The sequence below is a fragment of the Acanthochromis polyacanthus genome, chromosome 5 (genome assembly GCF_021347895.1).
Source record: "Acanthochromis polyacanthus isolate Apoly-LR-REF ecotype Palm Island chromosome 5, KAUST_Apoly_ChrSc, whole genome shotgun sequence".
In the NCBI taxonomy this organism is placed as follows: Eukaryota; Metazoa; Chordata; class Actinopteri; family Pomacentridae; genus Acanthochromis; species Acanthochromis polyacanthus.
Genome location: NC_067117.1, coordinates 11,211,936 through 11,228,056, shown reverse-complemented (window position 1 = coordinate 11,228,056; position 16,121 = coordinate 11,211,936). Strand labels below are relative to the sequence as shown.

General features: G+C 41.8%; 1 protein-coding gene across 1 annotated transcript; it reads right to left on the bottom strand.

Annotated features, from left to right (window-relative positions):
• Positions 1-1,724: 1,724 nt before the first annotated feature.
• epha2a (eph receptor A2 a) lies at positions 1,725-14,798 on the bottom strand. The gene is made up of 17 exons (XM_022209765.2): positions 14,613-14,798; positions 13,715-13,782; positions 11,577-12,213; positions 7,609-7,764; positions 7,167-7,499; positions 6,604-6,731; positions 6,289-6,466; positions 6,092-6,194; positions 5,779-5,831; positions 5,552-5,677; positions 5,275-5,460; positions 5,105-5,166; positions 4,631-4,840; positions 4,278-4,427; positions 3,821-4,014; positions 3,289-3,444; positions 1,725-2,558 (listed from the first exon to the last, which is right to left on the bottom strand). The coding sequence occupies exons 1-17, from the start codon at positions 14,686-14,688 to the stop codon at positions 2,450-2,452; spliced, it is 2,925 nt and encodes a 974-aa protein (XP_022065457.2). The 5' UTR covers positions 14,689-14,798; the 3' UTR covers positions 1,725-2,449.
• Between the last annotated feature and the right edge of the window lie 1,323 nt (positions 14,799-16,121).

Here is a 16,121-nt window from a genome sequence, read left to right as displayed (position 1 = left end):
CCGCTGGATGCAACTCGAGCACACTAGCTCACCTACAACTCTGTTTAAATACTGACACACTACTGCGCTACACAATGGCAAGTTGCAATAGACTGTCTGGCAAAAAAAAGTTGCACACTAGTATTTTGTTGGACTGCCTTTAGCTTTGAGAACGGCACTCATTCCTTGTGGCATCGTTCTGATAAGCTTCTGAAATGTCACAGCATTTTTTTCTGTTCAGAGATGCAATAAGTTTTCACCAAGATCTTATATTGATGATGCGAGAGTCAGGCTGCTGTGTAAAGTCTTCTCCAGAGCATCCCAAAGATTCTCAATAGGGCTGAGGTCTGGACTCTGTGGAGGACAATCCATCTCATGCTCCCTGATCCACTCATTCTGACTGTGAGCCCCATGAATCCTGGCATCGTCATCTTGGAACATGTCCATGCCATCAGGGAAGAAAAACTCCACTGATGGACAGACCTGGTCATTCAGTATATTCAGGTAGTCAGCTGACCTCATTCTTTGGAAACATAACATTGCTGAACCTGACCAACCCCAGATCATAACTCTAACCCCCACAGGCTTGTAGGCACTAGACATGAGGAGTGCATCACTTCATCTGCCTCTCTTCTTACCCTGATGCCCCCATCACTTTGGAACATGCTAAATCTGGACTCATCAAAGATGATGGTTTACCACAATCCTTCCAGGTTTTAATAATGCATTGAACAGTTTTAAACTTGATTTTAGTAGTTTCTGAAATCTCATTAGTTGTTTTCTTTGCTTGACACAGGCCAGTAATTTGACCCTTCTGAGACAGATTAGCATCCTTTCCATGACCACAGGATATGTCTTCCAACATGGTTGTTTAAGAAATGAGAAGCTCCTCACTGCTTCAGCTAGAGTTAAATAAGTTGCTGCAGCTGAAACATATTCATCACTGCAGTAATTATCCAATGGAAGACTCTGACCTATTTGCTTAGTTAAATCCAGGTGGTGATTTTTTTTGGCCAGGCAGTGTATTTGAGTAACTGAAATACGCACGTTCGAAGTGGAAACTGATTCTTAAGAATAATGATTTATAAAGCCTCCCCTCTGCAACCTGAGGGGATTTGTTTCTGATGTGTATCAAGTATAAAACCATGAAATCTGAATCTGTGTTTTCGCTGCCCTCCCTGGTACACTGCAGTTCTGAGGTGTTAATGCTCAGGACTGGCGTTGGCTGCTTATTTGGCTCATAAAAGTGTGTTCCAGAAGGTAAGAAACACCATATGGTCATGCTAGCAGTATAAATCATTTGATATTCACCTGAAGGTGTCTTTAAAGTCAACTGTGCTTTCATAGCATGCTAATAATCAAACAGCACAGCAAAGACATAGTGGAAATATTCTTTTAAAGATATTTGCTGAAACACTAAAGCACGAAACATTTTTTTGAGTTCATGGCAGCAGGTGAAAAAGCCAGCCGATAATCACAAGACGTGTTACTCGGAAGCACAAATGTCAACCCGCTCTTGATGCTAAAAGTAAAGTGTGCTATCACCAAAACTGGCAGGATTTATTGCCAAGGGACCACAAGTATCTGTATGAACTTTCACAGCAATCCATCCAGTAGGTTGTGGAGATATTTCAGTCTGGACCAAAGTGGACGGACCAATTTATTGCCACTGCCATCCATGCAGTGATGGCATGACTCTAAAAACAAACATGTTGACTGCTGCTGAGTGCACGAGAGTGATCCAGTCACAATGCAACACTTTTTATTTAAACACAAAAATACACCGCCTGGCAAACATGCGCCAGCTTATTTCTCGTGTAACAAATGACATAAATATAAAATTAAAATAAATATTAAATAAAAAAGGACAGTTGTAAGACATGATGTAAACAAACAGAAGAAGAAAAAGCATGGCGTGGTACAGAGACTAACTACGAAACATAAGAATGTGTGATTCTTTGCCCTGAGTGGAATAATGATTCCAAAATTTAAAAGTAAGTCTCATTGATCACAAAAAGTAAAACAAAACAAAGAGATTTAAGGATCCAGGAACTCTGGCAGGATTTTTAAAAAAGTGAGTGCTTGGAAGAAGTCACCCTTAAGCAGGAAGAGCCTTGAATATTTCAGTCATTCAGTAAATACAAGGCCAAGCACTCGCACAATCTCACATTTTGCACTTATTGATATTGTTTTACTCTCTACATCACATAATTTGCATATGTTCAACATATTAAATCTTTTTTGTATAAAGATAAATTATTTCTCTTCTGTTATAAAGTATATAAATGTGTTCAGTCTCAGTCCTTTCTGAGTGGCTTGGAGGGTCTTCTTCAGTCATGCCACACTGTGCCACAGGAAAAAATAAAAACCCAGCAGCGTAACTCAGTTTCACCCCCCACTTCAGTCCTTGTCATCCGTGAGTGAAATGGCATGGTCGGTCAGTGCACTTTGATTTGAAGGAATGCTTAGATCACACTGCAAACACGCTGAGAGAGCTGGTCTCGTCTTTCAGGCCCAGGATGCTGTATACTATCCTCTTCATGTGACCCGGCAACCGCACTCCAATGTTCCTGATGTCTCTGAAGGAAAACGATAAAGGATACCATTTCAGTATGCTAAACCCCATATAGAGTGTTTTCCAAAAAAAACAAAGGACAGTGGTTGTGGTAGAGCAGGGATCCATTTCCTAACAAGCAGCACTTGTAGTATTGAAAAGATTGTGGCGTAGTTCAACTTCCTTTATTTTATATTCCCAAATCCATATTTGAGTGATAGTAAGACATACAGTTGAAATTGATAGTTTAAATATACAAAAAATGTGGCTAAAAGTTGTGAATAAATCATCAAAAAAGCTAAATGTAATGGACAAATGGTTAAAATAGCTGGCTAATAATAGCTATCAGCTGTAATAGAAAACTACAAGTCATTGATAAATGGTTAAAATGTTTAAAAAGTATAAATGGTCGATTTAAAAAACTGACCATTCAATAGAATTAAAGCGTTATTGTTTCATATTATTAATGGAATTTCAAAGGACAGATGGTGTCAGTGACGGGCTACTTGAGTTCCTCTGTGGGGCACATTTGACAAATAAGGTTGGGAACCACTGCTGCTAAAGTTGTGGCAGCAGAGAATGAGAGGAATGACATGGGCAGAGGGGGAGTGGGGTATTCCTGCATTCACAAACTGGATAACAAATGTTCAAGCTGAGAGCTCAGTACTTTCTCTGTGTTGCTAGAAAACATGGCTTAGCGCCAGATAAATCAGTGCAGCATGACAGAGCTGCACTTGTGCCATATGTGCACTTACTCATGCCTCAAAGTGAGCACCTGCTCCATGGTCGTTATCCCAGCGCGAGCGAAGCTCTCGTTGTACTGGCCCATTTTGATGGAGTCCAGCCACTCAGGCACCGACCTGAACATGGTGCCGTCACAGCCGCTGGTGCTGGGCAGGCGGATGGACACTCTGTGGGGAGCAACGGGTATTTGAATTAGTCATCATTTACAGCTGCCTAAAATACACTAAGTGATGATGTTTAAACAGGAAATAACCAGTTTTATTGTCAACATATGGAAACCTGGGTAGCCACAAATTACGCCTGCCTTAGTCTCTTGTGCAAGTCATCTTAGAAAGTGTACAGAGTAACTCCTTCCCAAGAAATACTCCTACATATAAGTCCTTTTTTTTATACGTTAGAAAATATATTTAACTGACTATTTCTTTAAAACACATTAAATGAGTAAATATGCTTAAAACCAACTAACTTTTCTGTTCTATATATTTTTTTGGTCTGTTTTATTTTGTGACCAAACATAAATTTTAATAAAGACAGGGCTCGTACCGTGGGTCAAAGTCAGCAATGGTTTTTAAAGACTCTGGGCTCTGCAGAAGTTTGTCCAAAATGTTGACAATGTCTGAGAAGCGAGGTCGTTTGGAGCGGTCGTGTTGCCAGCACTGAAGCATGAGCTGGTAGATGGCGGACGGGCAATCCATCGGAGCAGGAAGCCTGAAGGCCTCGTTGATAGCCTTCATGACCTGAGGAAGCGAACCGGGCAGAGTGAAGTCAGTGGTTACATTTAAGGTGCATTTATGACTGTAGTGTCAGACAGAGTTTAAACAGGCACCAGTCCAATAAAGTGCTGTGCTAGTATGTTGATATTAACAGTTAATTTGAAGTGGATGGTGGGAAGCAACACCCCTGCAGAAACTCTCAGTTCTAACATACATTAAAGTTTGACCTGAATAGGTCAAAACAATTTCTCATCCCAACCATAAGTGTTGTGGCAGATGAAACATACCTCATGGTTGCTCATGTCCCAGTAGGGTCGTTCTCCATATGCCATGACTTCCCACATGACAATACCGAAGCTCCACACATCGCTGGCTGAAGTGAACTTCCTGTATTCGATAGCCTCAGGGGCAGTCCAGCGGATGGGGATTTTACCTCCCTGACAGAAAATAACCATTAACAAATCATATTTAATGGACAAAGGGAGTGGAAACATGAGGCGTTGAAAGACCAACACCTTAGATTGGACACTTGGGACTAGAAATACAATTAATAATCTACCATTTGTTATAAGAAGAAAAAAGCAAGGGTGGTTCTCTCTTATTATATATTTAGGCTGTGAACTCTAGCTGTTCTACTTACTCTGGTTGTGTAGGTTCCCTCAGCATCGTTCTCCAGGATTCGCGACAGGCCAAAATCAGACACTTTACACTCCAGGTTGCTGTTGACCAGAACGTTTCTTGCTGCCAAGTCCCGATGCACATAGTTCATGTCAGAAAGGTATTTCATGCCAGCAGCTATTCCACGCAGCATTCCGACAAGCTGATACTGAGGAATCTCTCCATCACGGTCCTAAAGAACACAAAAATAGACGTTTGTGTGAAACACTTTTGTTTTTATGGGAAAAGTATATCATGATAAAACAGAAAGTGACATAAAGGGGACAACAGGACATTAAAAGCATGCACAGAAATTATGATAAAGCAGGCAAACTAGAAAAAAATTACTTTGGATCTGAGATTCTGAGAAATACAAAAATTAAAGAGTTACATCAAGTTTAAATCTGAAGCTAATGTCATCTGACCCTTTTATCTACTTTGGAATACTTGCACCTACCTTCAGATATGTGTCGAGCGCTCCGTTCTCCATGTATTCTGTCACAATCATGGCAGGCTTAACTGAAAATTCAAACAAAAAAATTATGTTAAGTAAAAGTAAAGTATACAAAAAGTTGACTGAAATTGATTAAATGGCTGTTGAACTTCTATCTGAGTTTAGTGACTCACATTTGGTGACGACTCCCTCCAGGCGGATGATATTGGGATGTGAGAACTGACCCATGATACTGGCCTCGCTCAAGAAGTCCTGTCTCTGTTTCTCTGAGTAGCCCGGCTTCAGGGTCTTGATCGCTACAGGCACCTCGCCTTTCCCAGGAGTCTTCATCACACCCCGAAACACTTCCCCAAACTCTCCTAAATTGTCAGACACACAGCAGGAGGAAATATTAAAAAACATGCACTGAGATTTCATTAAATAGACGGTAACTGATTTGAAAACACTCACCAACGCCAATGACTTTTTGTTTGTTAATCGCGCTTGGGTCAATTTCTGTGACAAACTTCTGGATGGCAATGTTAGGGTCCTCATACATATGTGGGTCAACATATGTCTTCAGTGGCTTATGCTGATCTGAGGAGGAAAGAAACAGAATATAAGGCAAAATAATAACCAAATGAACAATTACATCAGCAGATAATAAAGAATTAACATTGCAGGGAGGGTTTGCTAACCTGCTGAAAAGTAGGGATCTTCAGGTCCTCCCCGGCCATGAGCGCTCAGTCGCCTGAAAGGAAAACAAGACTAATCACTATAGGACTACAAAGAATACAGACAGACTTATTAGTAATTGCAGCTCTGAAAAACATGAAGGCTGTATTCAATAGCAAGACAGGCTATTACTCAAAACTCTCCCGGGCTGCGATACCAGAGTATCCTTAATTTACTCCAGCTTGTGGCATATAATCACACAGTTGGCAGGCCTGTAGATAATATTTATCTTAATGACACATGTTGAATGTGGATATGAAGTGTGCTGTTACCAACCGTTTACGCAGCAGCAGGAAGCCCACCACAACAAGCAGCATAACCGCGACTCCGACTATAGCTCCCATCACCATGGTGGACTTGTTCTGGATCTGAGACTCAGCTGCACAAATCCCAGAAAGACAAACATTTATCAGTTACTGAAGGTTTACACAGAGAAGCATTTGAGCTTTCATAGATTTTAAGTCTTCGTTTACCTAATTGTGAAGTATGAAACTCTTGTTCCACGCTGTAGGTGCCAGGGTTGCCCTCCGGACTTAGAGCCTGAACCCGAAACATATAAGTAGTATCTGGAGTGAGGTCATTAATCTGGACGGAGTTTTTCTCCAAAATTAGGACTGTGTAGGTGGTAACATCACGTTCGCTATCGTCATCCTGCAAAAAGAAAAGAAAAAGTGGCCAGATTAGACAAAGTTATCTTAACAAATGTTCATCTTAATTAGAACTTAAATGGCACAAATTTTGTTTAAGGGATAAAAATTTATAAAAGTACTGAAAGCCCTCCATCTTACTTTTCTGCGGTACATAAGCTCGTAGCGGTGATTGATGTGGGCTGGAGGTCTGCGAGACAGACTCCAGGAAAGAGACAGACTGGTGGGGCCACGATCATCCAGATGGATCAACGTCACCTTGGGGGGATCTAAGAGTCGGCGAGAGACAGAAAGCAAAATAATGGTTAGTGACTAATCACAGTCTTTGGACAGGACATTTGGAAATGAAAGCCTTGGGGATTGAGTGGGTCAGACTGAATTCCTCTCCATGTAGTGAGTCAGTTTTTTTAAGCAGCCCTTTGACTGATAGCTACAGTATTGCATGAAAAATGGCTTAACAGTTTGTCTTAACTCTAATGTTCTCTTTACTATCAGTGGCCCTCTTTAATTGCTCAAAAGACAAGCTGAACACAGTTTTAATCACACAGTTTTATAGGAATTACTGATAAACCTGAAATGTCACATCACAACTGTGAAACCTATTGTGGTTGTGACACATACAGTAGAATCTGTGGGACATCAAACAATGAGGAAGTACAGTCAATGCCTGAAAACTCAAAATCCAAGCGAACGGAACAACTCACCAGTATAGTCCAGAGCGGTGGTGATGGTTGCAGTGGCCCTCTCATCACTGAACTCAGACACACCGCTGTGAGCCTCCACAGTGAACGTGTAGTTGAGATGAGAATCCAAGTCACTAACAATGACCGTGGTGTCCTGCAGGTCTGTAGGACCCGTCTCAAAGCGGATCTTCTCGCCGCATGGAAGGCACAAGCCCCCCTCGCAGTGCTCACACACCACACTGTAGGTGAGGTCCCTGCGCCCTCCGGTCACCAGCGGTGGACTCCAGGACAGCTGCAGCCTGCCCTCTGCTGACAGGGTGGTGGACAGGAGGTCACGAGGGGCACTCGGTGGAGCTTGGGGAGGAAGTACATGACACAAAACAGTCAGAAAAATCATCCAAACTGCCTCAAATGAGATAAAAGTTGACCTTCTCTATAGAGGTGACAGTGAGTGGATGGTTACCAGAGCAGGCTGATGAAGGAGGATCTGAAGGGGAGCGGAAGAAACCTTCCTCACATAGACATTCTGTGGCACCGGCTGCTGAGGGCTTGGTGTTATCAGGACAAACGTGACATAATTCGTTTGATACCGATGGTTTGAAGTAGCCTGGTTTACATTCTGTGTGAGAGAAAGAAGGCATATTTAAGCATGACATGAAAGAGTCAAACACAGGAAGGAATGAATGATCAAAATGCAAACAATGAGGCTGTCTCTGCAATACTAGAACCTTCCACTGAACAGGAAGCATTTGTTGTGAGTAACCTATAATCACAGAGTCTTTGTATTCAGAGGAATGAACTGGGATTTCCCTGACGATCTGCCTTTACTCGCCTTTCTCGCCTGGAGGCCTATTCTCAGGCCACACTGCCAGTGTCAACCGGATGACAGGGGAGCATTAAATCTATCAGGTGACCTGATCTGCCTTTCCCCAACGAACTCTCAGCTCATGTTCTCTGGCAGATAATATTTGTGTTTTTGCCAAAGGAAATGGCACTTTGGACACTGGTAGGGTGCTGCAATGGACATTTCAGCGCATGGACAAACAGCCTTCCAGGGCATGAGAGGTTAATGAACATGCAGACAGGACAGAAATCACAACGCAAGAGCTGCAACTCAGTCTGAGCCTGGAGTTTCCTCCCATTCTTCCTTCCTTCCGCTAACCCCCGACACCAGTTGCAAATTACAGCATCCAAGAGTGAATAGTTAGCGGACAAGAGAATCAGGAAAACGGAAAAGCTGGAGACAAGCATGATATTCTGTGTTTTTATGGAAACAGATGCACATATTTTCTAACTGTGGTAATGCCTGTGAGCACAGAGAAGCAACAGAAAAAGTTTGGATCATATGAAAGGTCTCCTCTCTCTGCTTTCATTCTGCGGTCTCCCTAGGGAGCCGTCTTTCATCTGGCCCCTGTGCTGGTGGCCGAGAGAAAAGGTCGAGGGAACCTTGGATTGAAGACGTGGTCGCGTTACCTCGCCACCAAAGCAGAAGGACCTTTGCACCCCAAGCACTTCTGCAGTGGAGGAGAAGGCGCGGGTTGAGTTTGATTAGAAGGGATAAGGATGAATAGATAGACGGATGGGGGATGGCGGTAAAGGTCTGGAGCACCAACAGAAGTTCTCTCTGGGGAGTCACTTGGCGGCAGAGGGGGTGTAGCTGAGGTTTTTCGCATAAGAAAAGGGGGCCAGCCCATTTCATCTTGAGCCGAAGCAGCAGGACCTCTGTCACGTACCAAAGAAACTCCAGCTCTATTCATCTATTGTCTCTGAGATTGGACAGAGTGGTGCCATAAATATGTTGCATTACTCATTATACAGTTGGCGGCATGTGTGCATAGCAAGAATGCAAACATCGTTAATGCCATCTCTTGCAATACTGGATCTCTATATTTGCACATAGATTTTAGCTTCAGACATAATTTTGTATTTTTTCTGGAATATCTTCGTGAATGGTGATACCAAACTCTCACACATCCAACAAAGTTTTTTCCACTTGTTGATGGAAATTCTGGTTCTAATTGTCCCACGCTCTCTTTGATTACAACACCTGTGAAAAGGACTTATGTTCCGCACCGGTACATCTGTTAATTGAATCTGTTTTTTGCTCTTTGTGTCGGCCCATTGTTCTAATGAGTGGGAACATGGATTAGGGAGCTTGTTGTGTGTGTTAACAACCGGATGAAAGAGCAAAGGGAGGCAAAGCGGGGCATGTCATTGGCTAACAGCTGTCCTGTTGCTCTACTAATCCTCTTGACTAAATTACACTCCACACCTAACTAAGCAGCCACGAAACTAACCTCCCTCATGCACCAACTGTCGACTCACTCCCCACCCTCCGACTCTGAGCAAGGACAACCTGCTTATTTGTGTCAGTCAGCATTCCTCCTCATCTCACTTTACTTCCTTTTCCCACAACAGTTGGGCTCTTCAGTGGAATCCACATGCAGGCCACGAGCCTCTCTCAATATATTAACATAAAAATTGTAATGAGGCAGTGGGTTTCATACATTTGGAGTTTTCGCTTGCAGAACCTCCAACATTATGCTTTAATTGTGCAACAAAACATATTTCCTGAATCTTAAAAGTGAGGTCATGGGCCAGACTTTGAAATCACACCTTTTCCCATCACAAATATTTCCTGTCTTCTTGTGCCATCTTCCGTTTCAGGTGCTTGACTCAGGTTCACCAGCAACCTCAAAGACATTCCTCTGTCATGACTTGCCTTCCTCTCCTACTCAGATTTCATTTTTCTCAACCTATGTATCAGACTCCTGCTTTGAAAAGTGATATTTTTCTTTAAATTGTATGTTGGGCTGAGACTTTTTAATAATCACATCTTTATTTAGTCTATATAATGTCGCAACATGGTAAAAAGTGTGTACATTTCTGAAATCCTCAGTTGACATGATCGAATATCTTGTTTTAAAACCCAAAAGATATTCATTTTAGAGGGACATAAAACACTGAAACAAGTAAATCGGAACTGGTAGCCTTGTTGCATTTTCGGTAGCAAACAGTAATTAAACAAATCATCTGTTAAAAGTTTAATTATCTGATGATTCACTACTCAAAAAATTGCTTCATTCTTACAACTGGTACTACTGATATGCCCATTTACAGGAACTGACTCTGCCAGTCAAGGTGACTCGGACCATCAGGAATCATAAACCGCAGCCTGACTCAGTCCAACCTCTGATAGGCGTGTCGACCTCATCCCTGTAATCTGCGGTTCCTGTCGCCTTAGCAACTTGTCCAAAACAAATACTTGTGAGGAGAAGACACACCACTCAGGTACTCATTCTGACACATTCACACGGCCCTTCCTTTAGTCAATCACTGCTGTAGGTGACGCGAGGATGTAAGAATTCCTTTCAGAAATCCCCGCAGCATACTGTGCCCTTCCTCCCTCCTTCCTCCTCTCTCTGTACCGTCTCTCCTCCCACGTTTCCTCCAGACAGTTCAACACACCACACCCCAGAATGCTGAAAGACAGGCCAGCGTCCACAGAAACAGTAGGAGTGCTTACAGTATGAACACCACAGCTGCGTCTTTTTTTCATAGAGACACAGGTCTTTTTCCAGGACACCACATTCCACAAACTTTTTGCATACTTTACCTTAGTTTTGGTTGCCCATAGTTTCAAAATTATATGTGGCTCTGCTCCTTTTTATGTGAGCTTCAAAGCAACCTTTCCATAAGTGTCTAAATGTACTAAGTGATTCACACTGATCAATTTAGGCACTTTTAGAATTATGTGAAATGCATTTTTTTGAATTGACAATAAGTTAATCAAGCTGCCAAATAATTTCACTTTGTTTTTAACTCTTCTTCTGCTTTTAGTTGGTCCTCATTTTATACTAAGCACTGAATTGTGGGACAACCGTCTCCATCAACACTACATTCAACATACTTTTGTCATTTTTACAATGTAAACACACCAAAGTCCACACAGAATTAGGACACAACATCTTGCACTGTACATTATCACCTTGAGCCATCGACCAATCTATAAAACAGCCACGCCCCATACCTGAAATCTGCGAGAAAAGCAGTGGAAAGAATGTGCTATTGGCCAACAGGTAAAGAGATGAAGAGGCACCAGTGGGCAGACTGTTGAAGTTTCCTCACAGATTTTTATCTATTTGATTTGGAGAAATCCATGGATACATTAAAATCTTAACAAAACAAATAGACTGAGACATCTGCCTCCTCTGTTTTCCCTTGATTAATCCTGCCGTACCTCTCCTACACACCGATTTGGAGTGTTTTCGCAGCAGATTTCCAAACAAACCAGACACAATTAACATTCCTGTGTACTCATTCCTCCCACCATGACAAGTTAGCGGTTGGAGGTGTTTCATCTGCTACAACTCCCAAAACAACGCAAATACATCTCAGTTGAGTGCGTGGCACATTTCTGGCAGTGCTTACCTTGGCAGGAATCCCCGGTGGTTTCGTAGCCCGCTAGGCACTGGCACTGACCCACGGGAACCACCCATTCACCCTCAGCTGTGCAGTAGATGCGAGGGGTGGCCTGACTGACGGCGTTCTCTACGCAGACTCCCTCCACCTCCCTGAGAGTATCTGCAACTGTCTCCGGGAAGGCCGCCAAGCTCTGCACCGTGGACGGACACGTCTTGTAGTACACTCGGACAGACAGCAGTGCCACACAAGCCCCCATGTCCTGAAATGCCAGGTAGAAGCCTTTTCTGGACAGCGGTCCCACCGTCTTCGTCTCTGTGTTGACTTTCAGCACGCGGCCCTGAGTGACCTCATCAGGAGCGATGGTGGCCACTTTGCGGAACTGTCCTTTGCGGAAGTTGGTTCCCACGTCGGCGTCGGCCTCTGAGATGAAAAGGTTGAAGGTTTCTTTGCAGGCAACGGATGCGCCATCAAAAGTGTTGCAGTCTCGCACAACAAAACGAAGCTCTACAGAGACTCGTGACGTCCCCGGGCGTCGCTGGATGAATGTCGTGCGCAACCAGTTGTCCTGTTCAGTAGTGTCAATGCTACAAACACTGTAGGTATAGAAAAGCGAGCCGTTCACCACCGTCTGGACTATCTCCCACTGTAGAATGCAAAGAGATAAAGACAGAGGAGAGGGATCAGCTTCAAGGGCAAAAGTCACCGTTACCAAGCAACAATAATGAAAGGAGAAAAGGCATTTTTTCCAGGGAATAAGTATGGGGTTCAGACACTTTGTTCTTGCCAAAAACTGGTTTTATTGATGAGACACCTCTCCTTTCATGCTCACTGAGAAGCCTGTAAAGTGCAGAAGTGAGCTCTTTTTTCCCCACACATTAAGATTATTGGCCTGGACATGTGCTGCACTCGCGACGTGTGTGGTTTTCCACCGACACACAAGGGTGCATGTGTGTGACACATAAATCCGGCAAATACTACTGTAGAATGCCAGCTAACATTTATGGCAGTTAAATGAGCTTTATAAGCACAGCGCTACTGAAGGCATGGCAGCAAAATTGGCACCAATTAAGACTTTTTAAGAGAGGGAAGCAATGACGAGTAAAAGATTAAAAGCCTCAGTTTAACAATAAAATTTAACACCTCATATGTTAGCACTTCAGGTGGGTTTCGAGGAATAAATCATTGGTTCAACTTGCAGTACTGTTGTTAGAAAAGAGAGGCAGCAAATACTGGGTAAATTTCAACTATTTCAAAAAAGTTTATTTTGTAGCATTAGATTAAAACTGCACTTTATGACTGTCTGAGCCTTTAAACATTTATGTAATACTCATAACACATTAACCAACGATTGTCTACTCAAGATGGTCAAAGTGGGATTAGAAAAAATACTGTTCAAATCATCCCATGTGTTTAATTATCCTATGTGCAATTTTAAGCACACAACTGTGAAACAAGTTGCACAAGAGCAAAGCATGTTAAGATAGACAAAAGGAAATCCTATCTGATCCCACGACAAGCCTTAGATCTTTGAGAACAGTCACACAAGAAACGAAGCCCACACACACTTGAACTGACCATGTCCTGTTGCTTTTTTTAGATGGAAAGCCACTGAACTATAGATAGGGTCAGCACGGACGGTTCTGCACAGATGGACCAGACTTTCTTTCTCTTAACCTTGTGTCCTCCCATTGTGCATTATCTTATGACTACTGATATCTCTAAATTCAGACAGGGATCACGAAGAAAAATAAAGAGAGACATCTTAAAATTTAGTTTTATGGCTTAGTGTTGGAGTGAAAATGGCCTACTGTGACCGTGAAAAATGCCCTTTGGTACTGTAAATTCAAATGTAGGTTGAACCCTGACATTTTAATGGCATTCATAAGTTCTTTATGAAAGGGTAGCATTAACACAAGGCTAGCGGAGCTCTGCCAAACCTCATCTAGCTGCCACTCATTCCATCTCTCCCAGAGAGCTTTTTTAGTGGGCTGAATGAGCAGGAAGAGGCCTCTGTTATTGTCACCAAGTAAATTCTTCCCAAAAAAAAAAAATCAAGCTCATGTATTTGTTGCACTACTGAGAAATACAGTTTTGAGAAGCGAACCTGAAGTCTTAAAAATGCCTGTTGAGGTATAAATACTCACTCCGTTCTCATATGGCAAAGTCAACCACCCCAACTCCGATCCTGAAGCTCTCATATCCAGCAATACTTCTGCAGGGACAAACAGAAAAAAATCATATGTTCAGTAAGCACAGAAACAACTGATTACACCTGAAGCACCAAAGAAAATATCTCAGCACAATATAATTTAAATGTAGCCATTACGGAAAACCATTATAAAAATGTAATAGCCTAAACTGACTAATTTTACAGACTTTATTCTCCTCTGGGAGAGACAGCAGGGTGTTCAGCTATATATTAGTTACTGGGCTGTTAAAAAGTAGCTTTGATTTGAATGTACAGCTGAATTCTTTGGCTTGATCCTCGGGGCCAACAGCTTTATGGGGGCACAGACCATGCTTTTGACGTTTTAATCGAGCATGTCGGTCTGATTCAGGACTTCATTGACCGTGTCCTCCAGGTCCACGATACAGGACTAATAATGTCTGAGAAAGGCGTGGGCAGTTAAATTGCCATGACGAGAGAAATACATGAATCTGCGCCACAAGTGAAACAATAAAGTCCTGACATGTTAAAACACCAAACAGGTGCCCCTTAAGTCCTAAAGTTGACCAAAGTGCCAGCAGGGTGATTTATTTAACAAAGCCTGCTATTGATATAAAAAGATTTTTATTCGTTGAAAAATAGTTTTGAATTATTCAGAGAATGACTAATAGGTAAGAGATTTATTAAAAAGACGCCGCGTTTGATTATCTTTTAAGAGGTGACTACAAAAACCAGATATAGAAACAGAAAGGAAAGTTTATGATTAAAAGAGGGATTTAAACTCGACAATGGCAAAATTCCAACCTCCTGACTCATAAGGTGCGGTAGGCTACAGCTGGGCTACACTTTATCTCCGCAGTTAAAAAAATACTTACGTTCTTTCGACTGGAGACTGACGAACACTCGGGTAATGAACAGAAAGAGGAATAAGTTGGCTCCACGCGGCTCCATGTTTCCACACAACTTTTAAAAAGTCGTGTCCGTGAATCTTAAAGTCTCTCCTCCGTCCGTCTCCGTCCCTCCGACTCCTCTGCTCCAAATACTTTACTCCACCGGCTCAGTCCGCACGAGCCAGCAGCCCATTCAGAAACAGGTGGCGTCATCACCCCGCCTCGCGCCCTTTGGAATGCGGAAGGTTTTCCTAATATGGAGCTCAGAGGGCGGGGCCAAGCGTTCCACCTGTTTCATTGAGCAAGATGTGGACGATTTAATGAGCTGCCCTGTCAGTGTATTGATTTTTAAAATGACCGTTTAACCAATGAGTAAATACTAAATCAATAAACCCTTTAAAACCTAACGTCTCACACATAATGTAGTATTTCATGCAGTGTGTCTGGATTAGAGTGTCTGTAATAACTGTTGTACTACAGAATCTACTGTTTGCTCCTTCTGTTTGCATACAAGACCTGTACATATGCTCCAAAGCAACTGCACCTTTTATGTACTGTTTGCACTACTATAAGCCATTAAATGTTCAGCAATGTGCAACAGCCAGAAGTGTAGCATCAGTGACACTACTGATAGTGTCGACTATCAGTAGATAGTTTTAATAGTGTCCTTTTTACACCAAATGTTACACCAAATAAGCTTTCTTTCCAACAACTGACCATTTCAGACTGCTTTTTTAAAGTTGTTTTTTAAAAAAAACTGTCTGATTGTATGAATGCACTAAGTATTGTGGCTAAATTATGTTGTACTCTGTTCAATTAAGGAATTCTATTCTTTTCTATTCAAATAAATTGTATCCTTACTAAAAATAGAAGAAATCTTGCTAGATGTAACAAATGGGAAGAGTGACTACATATTGCCCAAGTAAAAAATTATAATGTCACAATGCAAATGCAGAGTGAACAACACCATGGAATTACAATTCAACATCTGTTCTCATTATCATACACTCTAAGGCACAAACTCAAACTAAAAGAAATTCTTTGCAGTGATGCAGGAAAAAAAGAATTCCCAAAATTGCCTCAAATAACCATTGTAAATGGTGCTTTAGTGAACTTTAGCCAAAACAAAAAAAAGGTACACAACCATTTTAACACAGTTTCTTGTGGTTCCATCTGGTTCTATAATTTGACAAACAGATTTCATAATTGTTTAAAAATTATTTAAGCAATGTAAGAATTTGCTGCTTTTCTGGATCCTTTCTATTACAATACATTTAATATCTGAGGTTTTTGACTGTTGATAAGAGAGATTAACATTATACAAAATGCCAACTTGGGATTTGGGAAATTATGATGGGAATTTCAAACCGTTTTCTGATGTTTTAAAGATGAAGCGATTAATTGCTAATGAAAATAATCTTTAGTTGCAGGTCTTACCACCAAACCAAAAAAAATTTCAATAAATTGAAGAACTTTTAAAGTACTGCATAAAGA

Excerpts from the sequence above, each read along its gene's own strand:
- epha2a (XM_022209765.2), bottom strand. The coding sequence starts at position 14,688 with ATGGAGCCGCGTGGAGCCAACTTATTCCTCTTTCTGTTCATTACCCGA. Across the intron at positions 7,765-11,576 it reads CACCGGGGATTCCTGCCAAG|AATGTAAACCAGGCTACTTC; the intron begins GTAAGCACTGCC and ends TCTCTCACACAG. Across the intron at positions 5,832-6,091 it reads TTCCTGCTGCTGCGTAAACG|GCGACTGAGCGCTCATGGCC; the intron begins GTTGGTAACAGC and ends TTTTCCTTTCAG.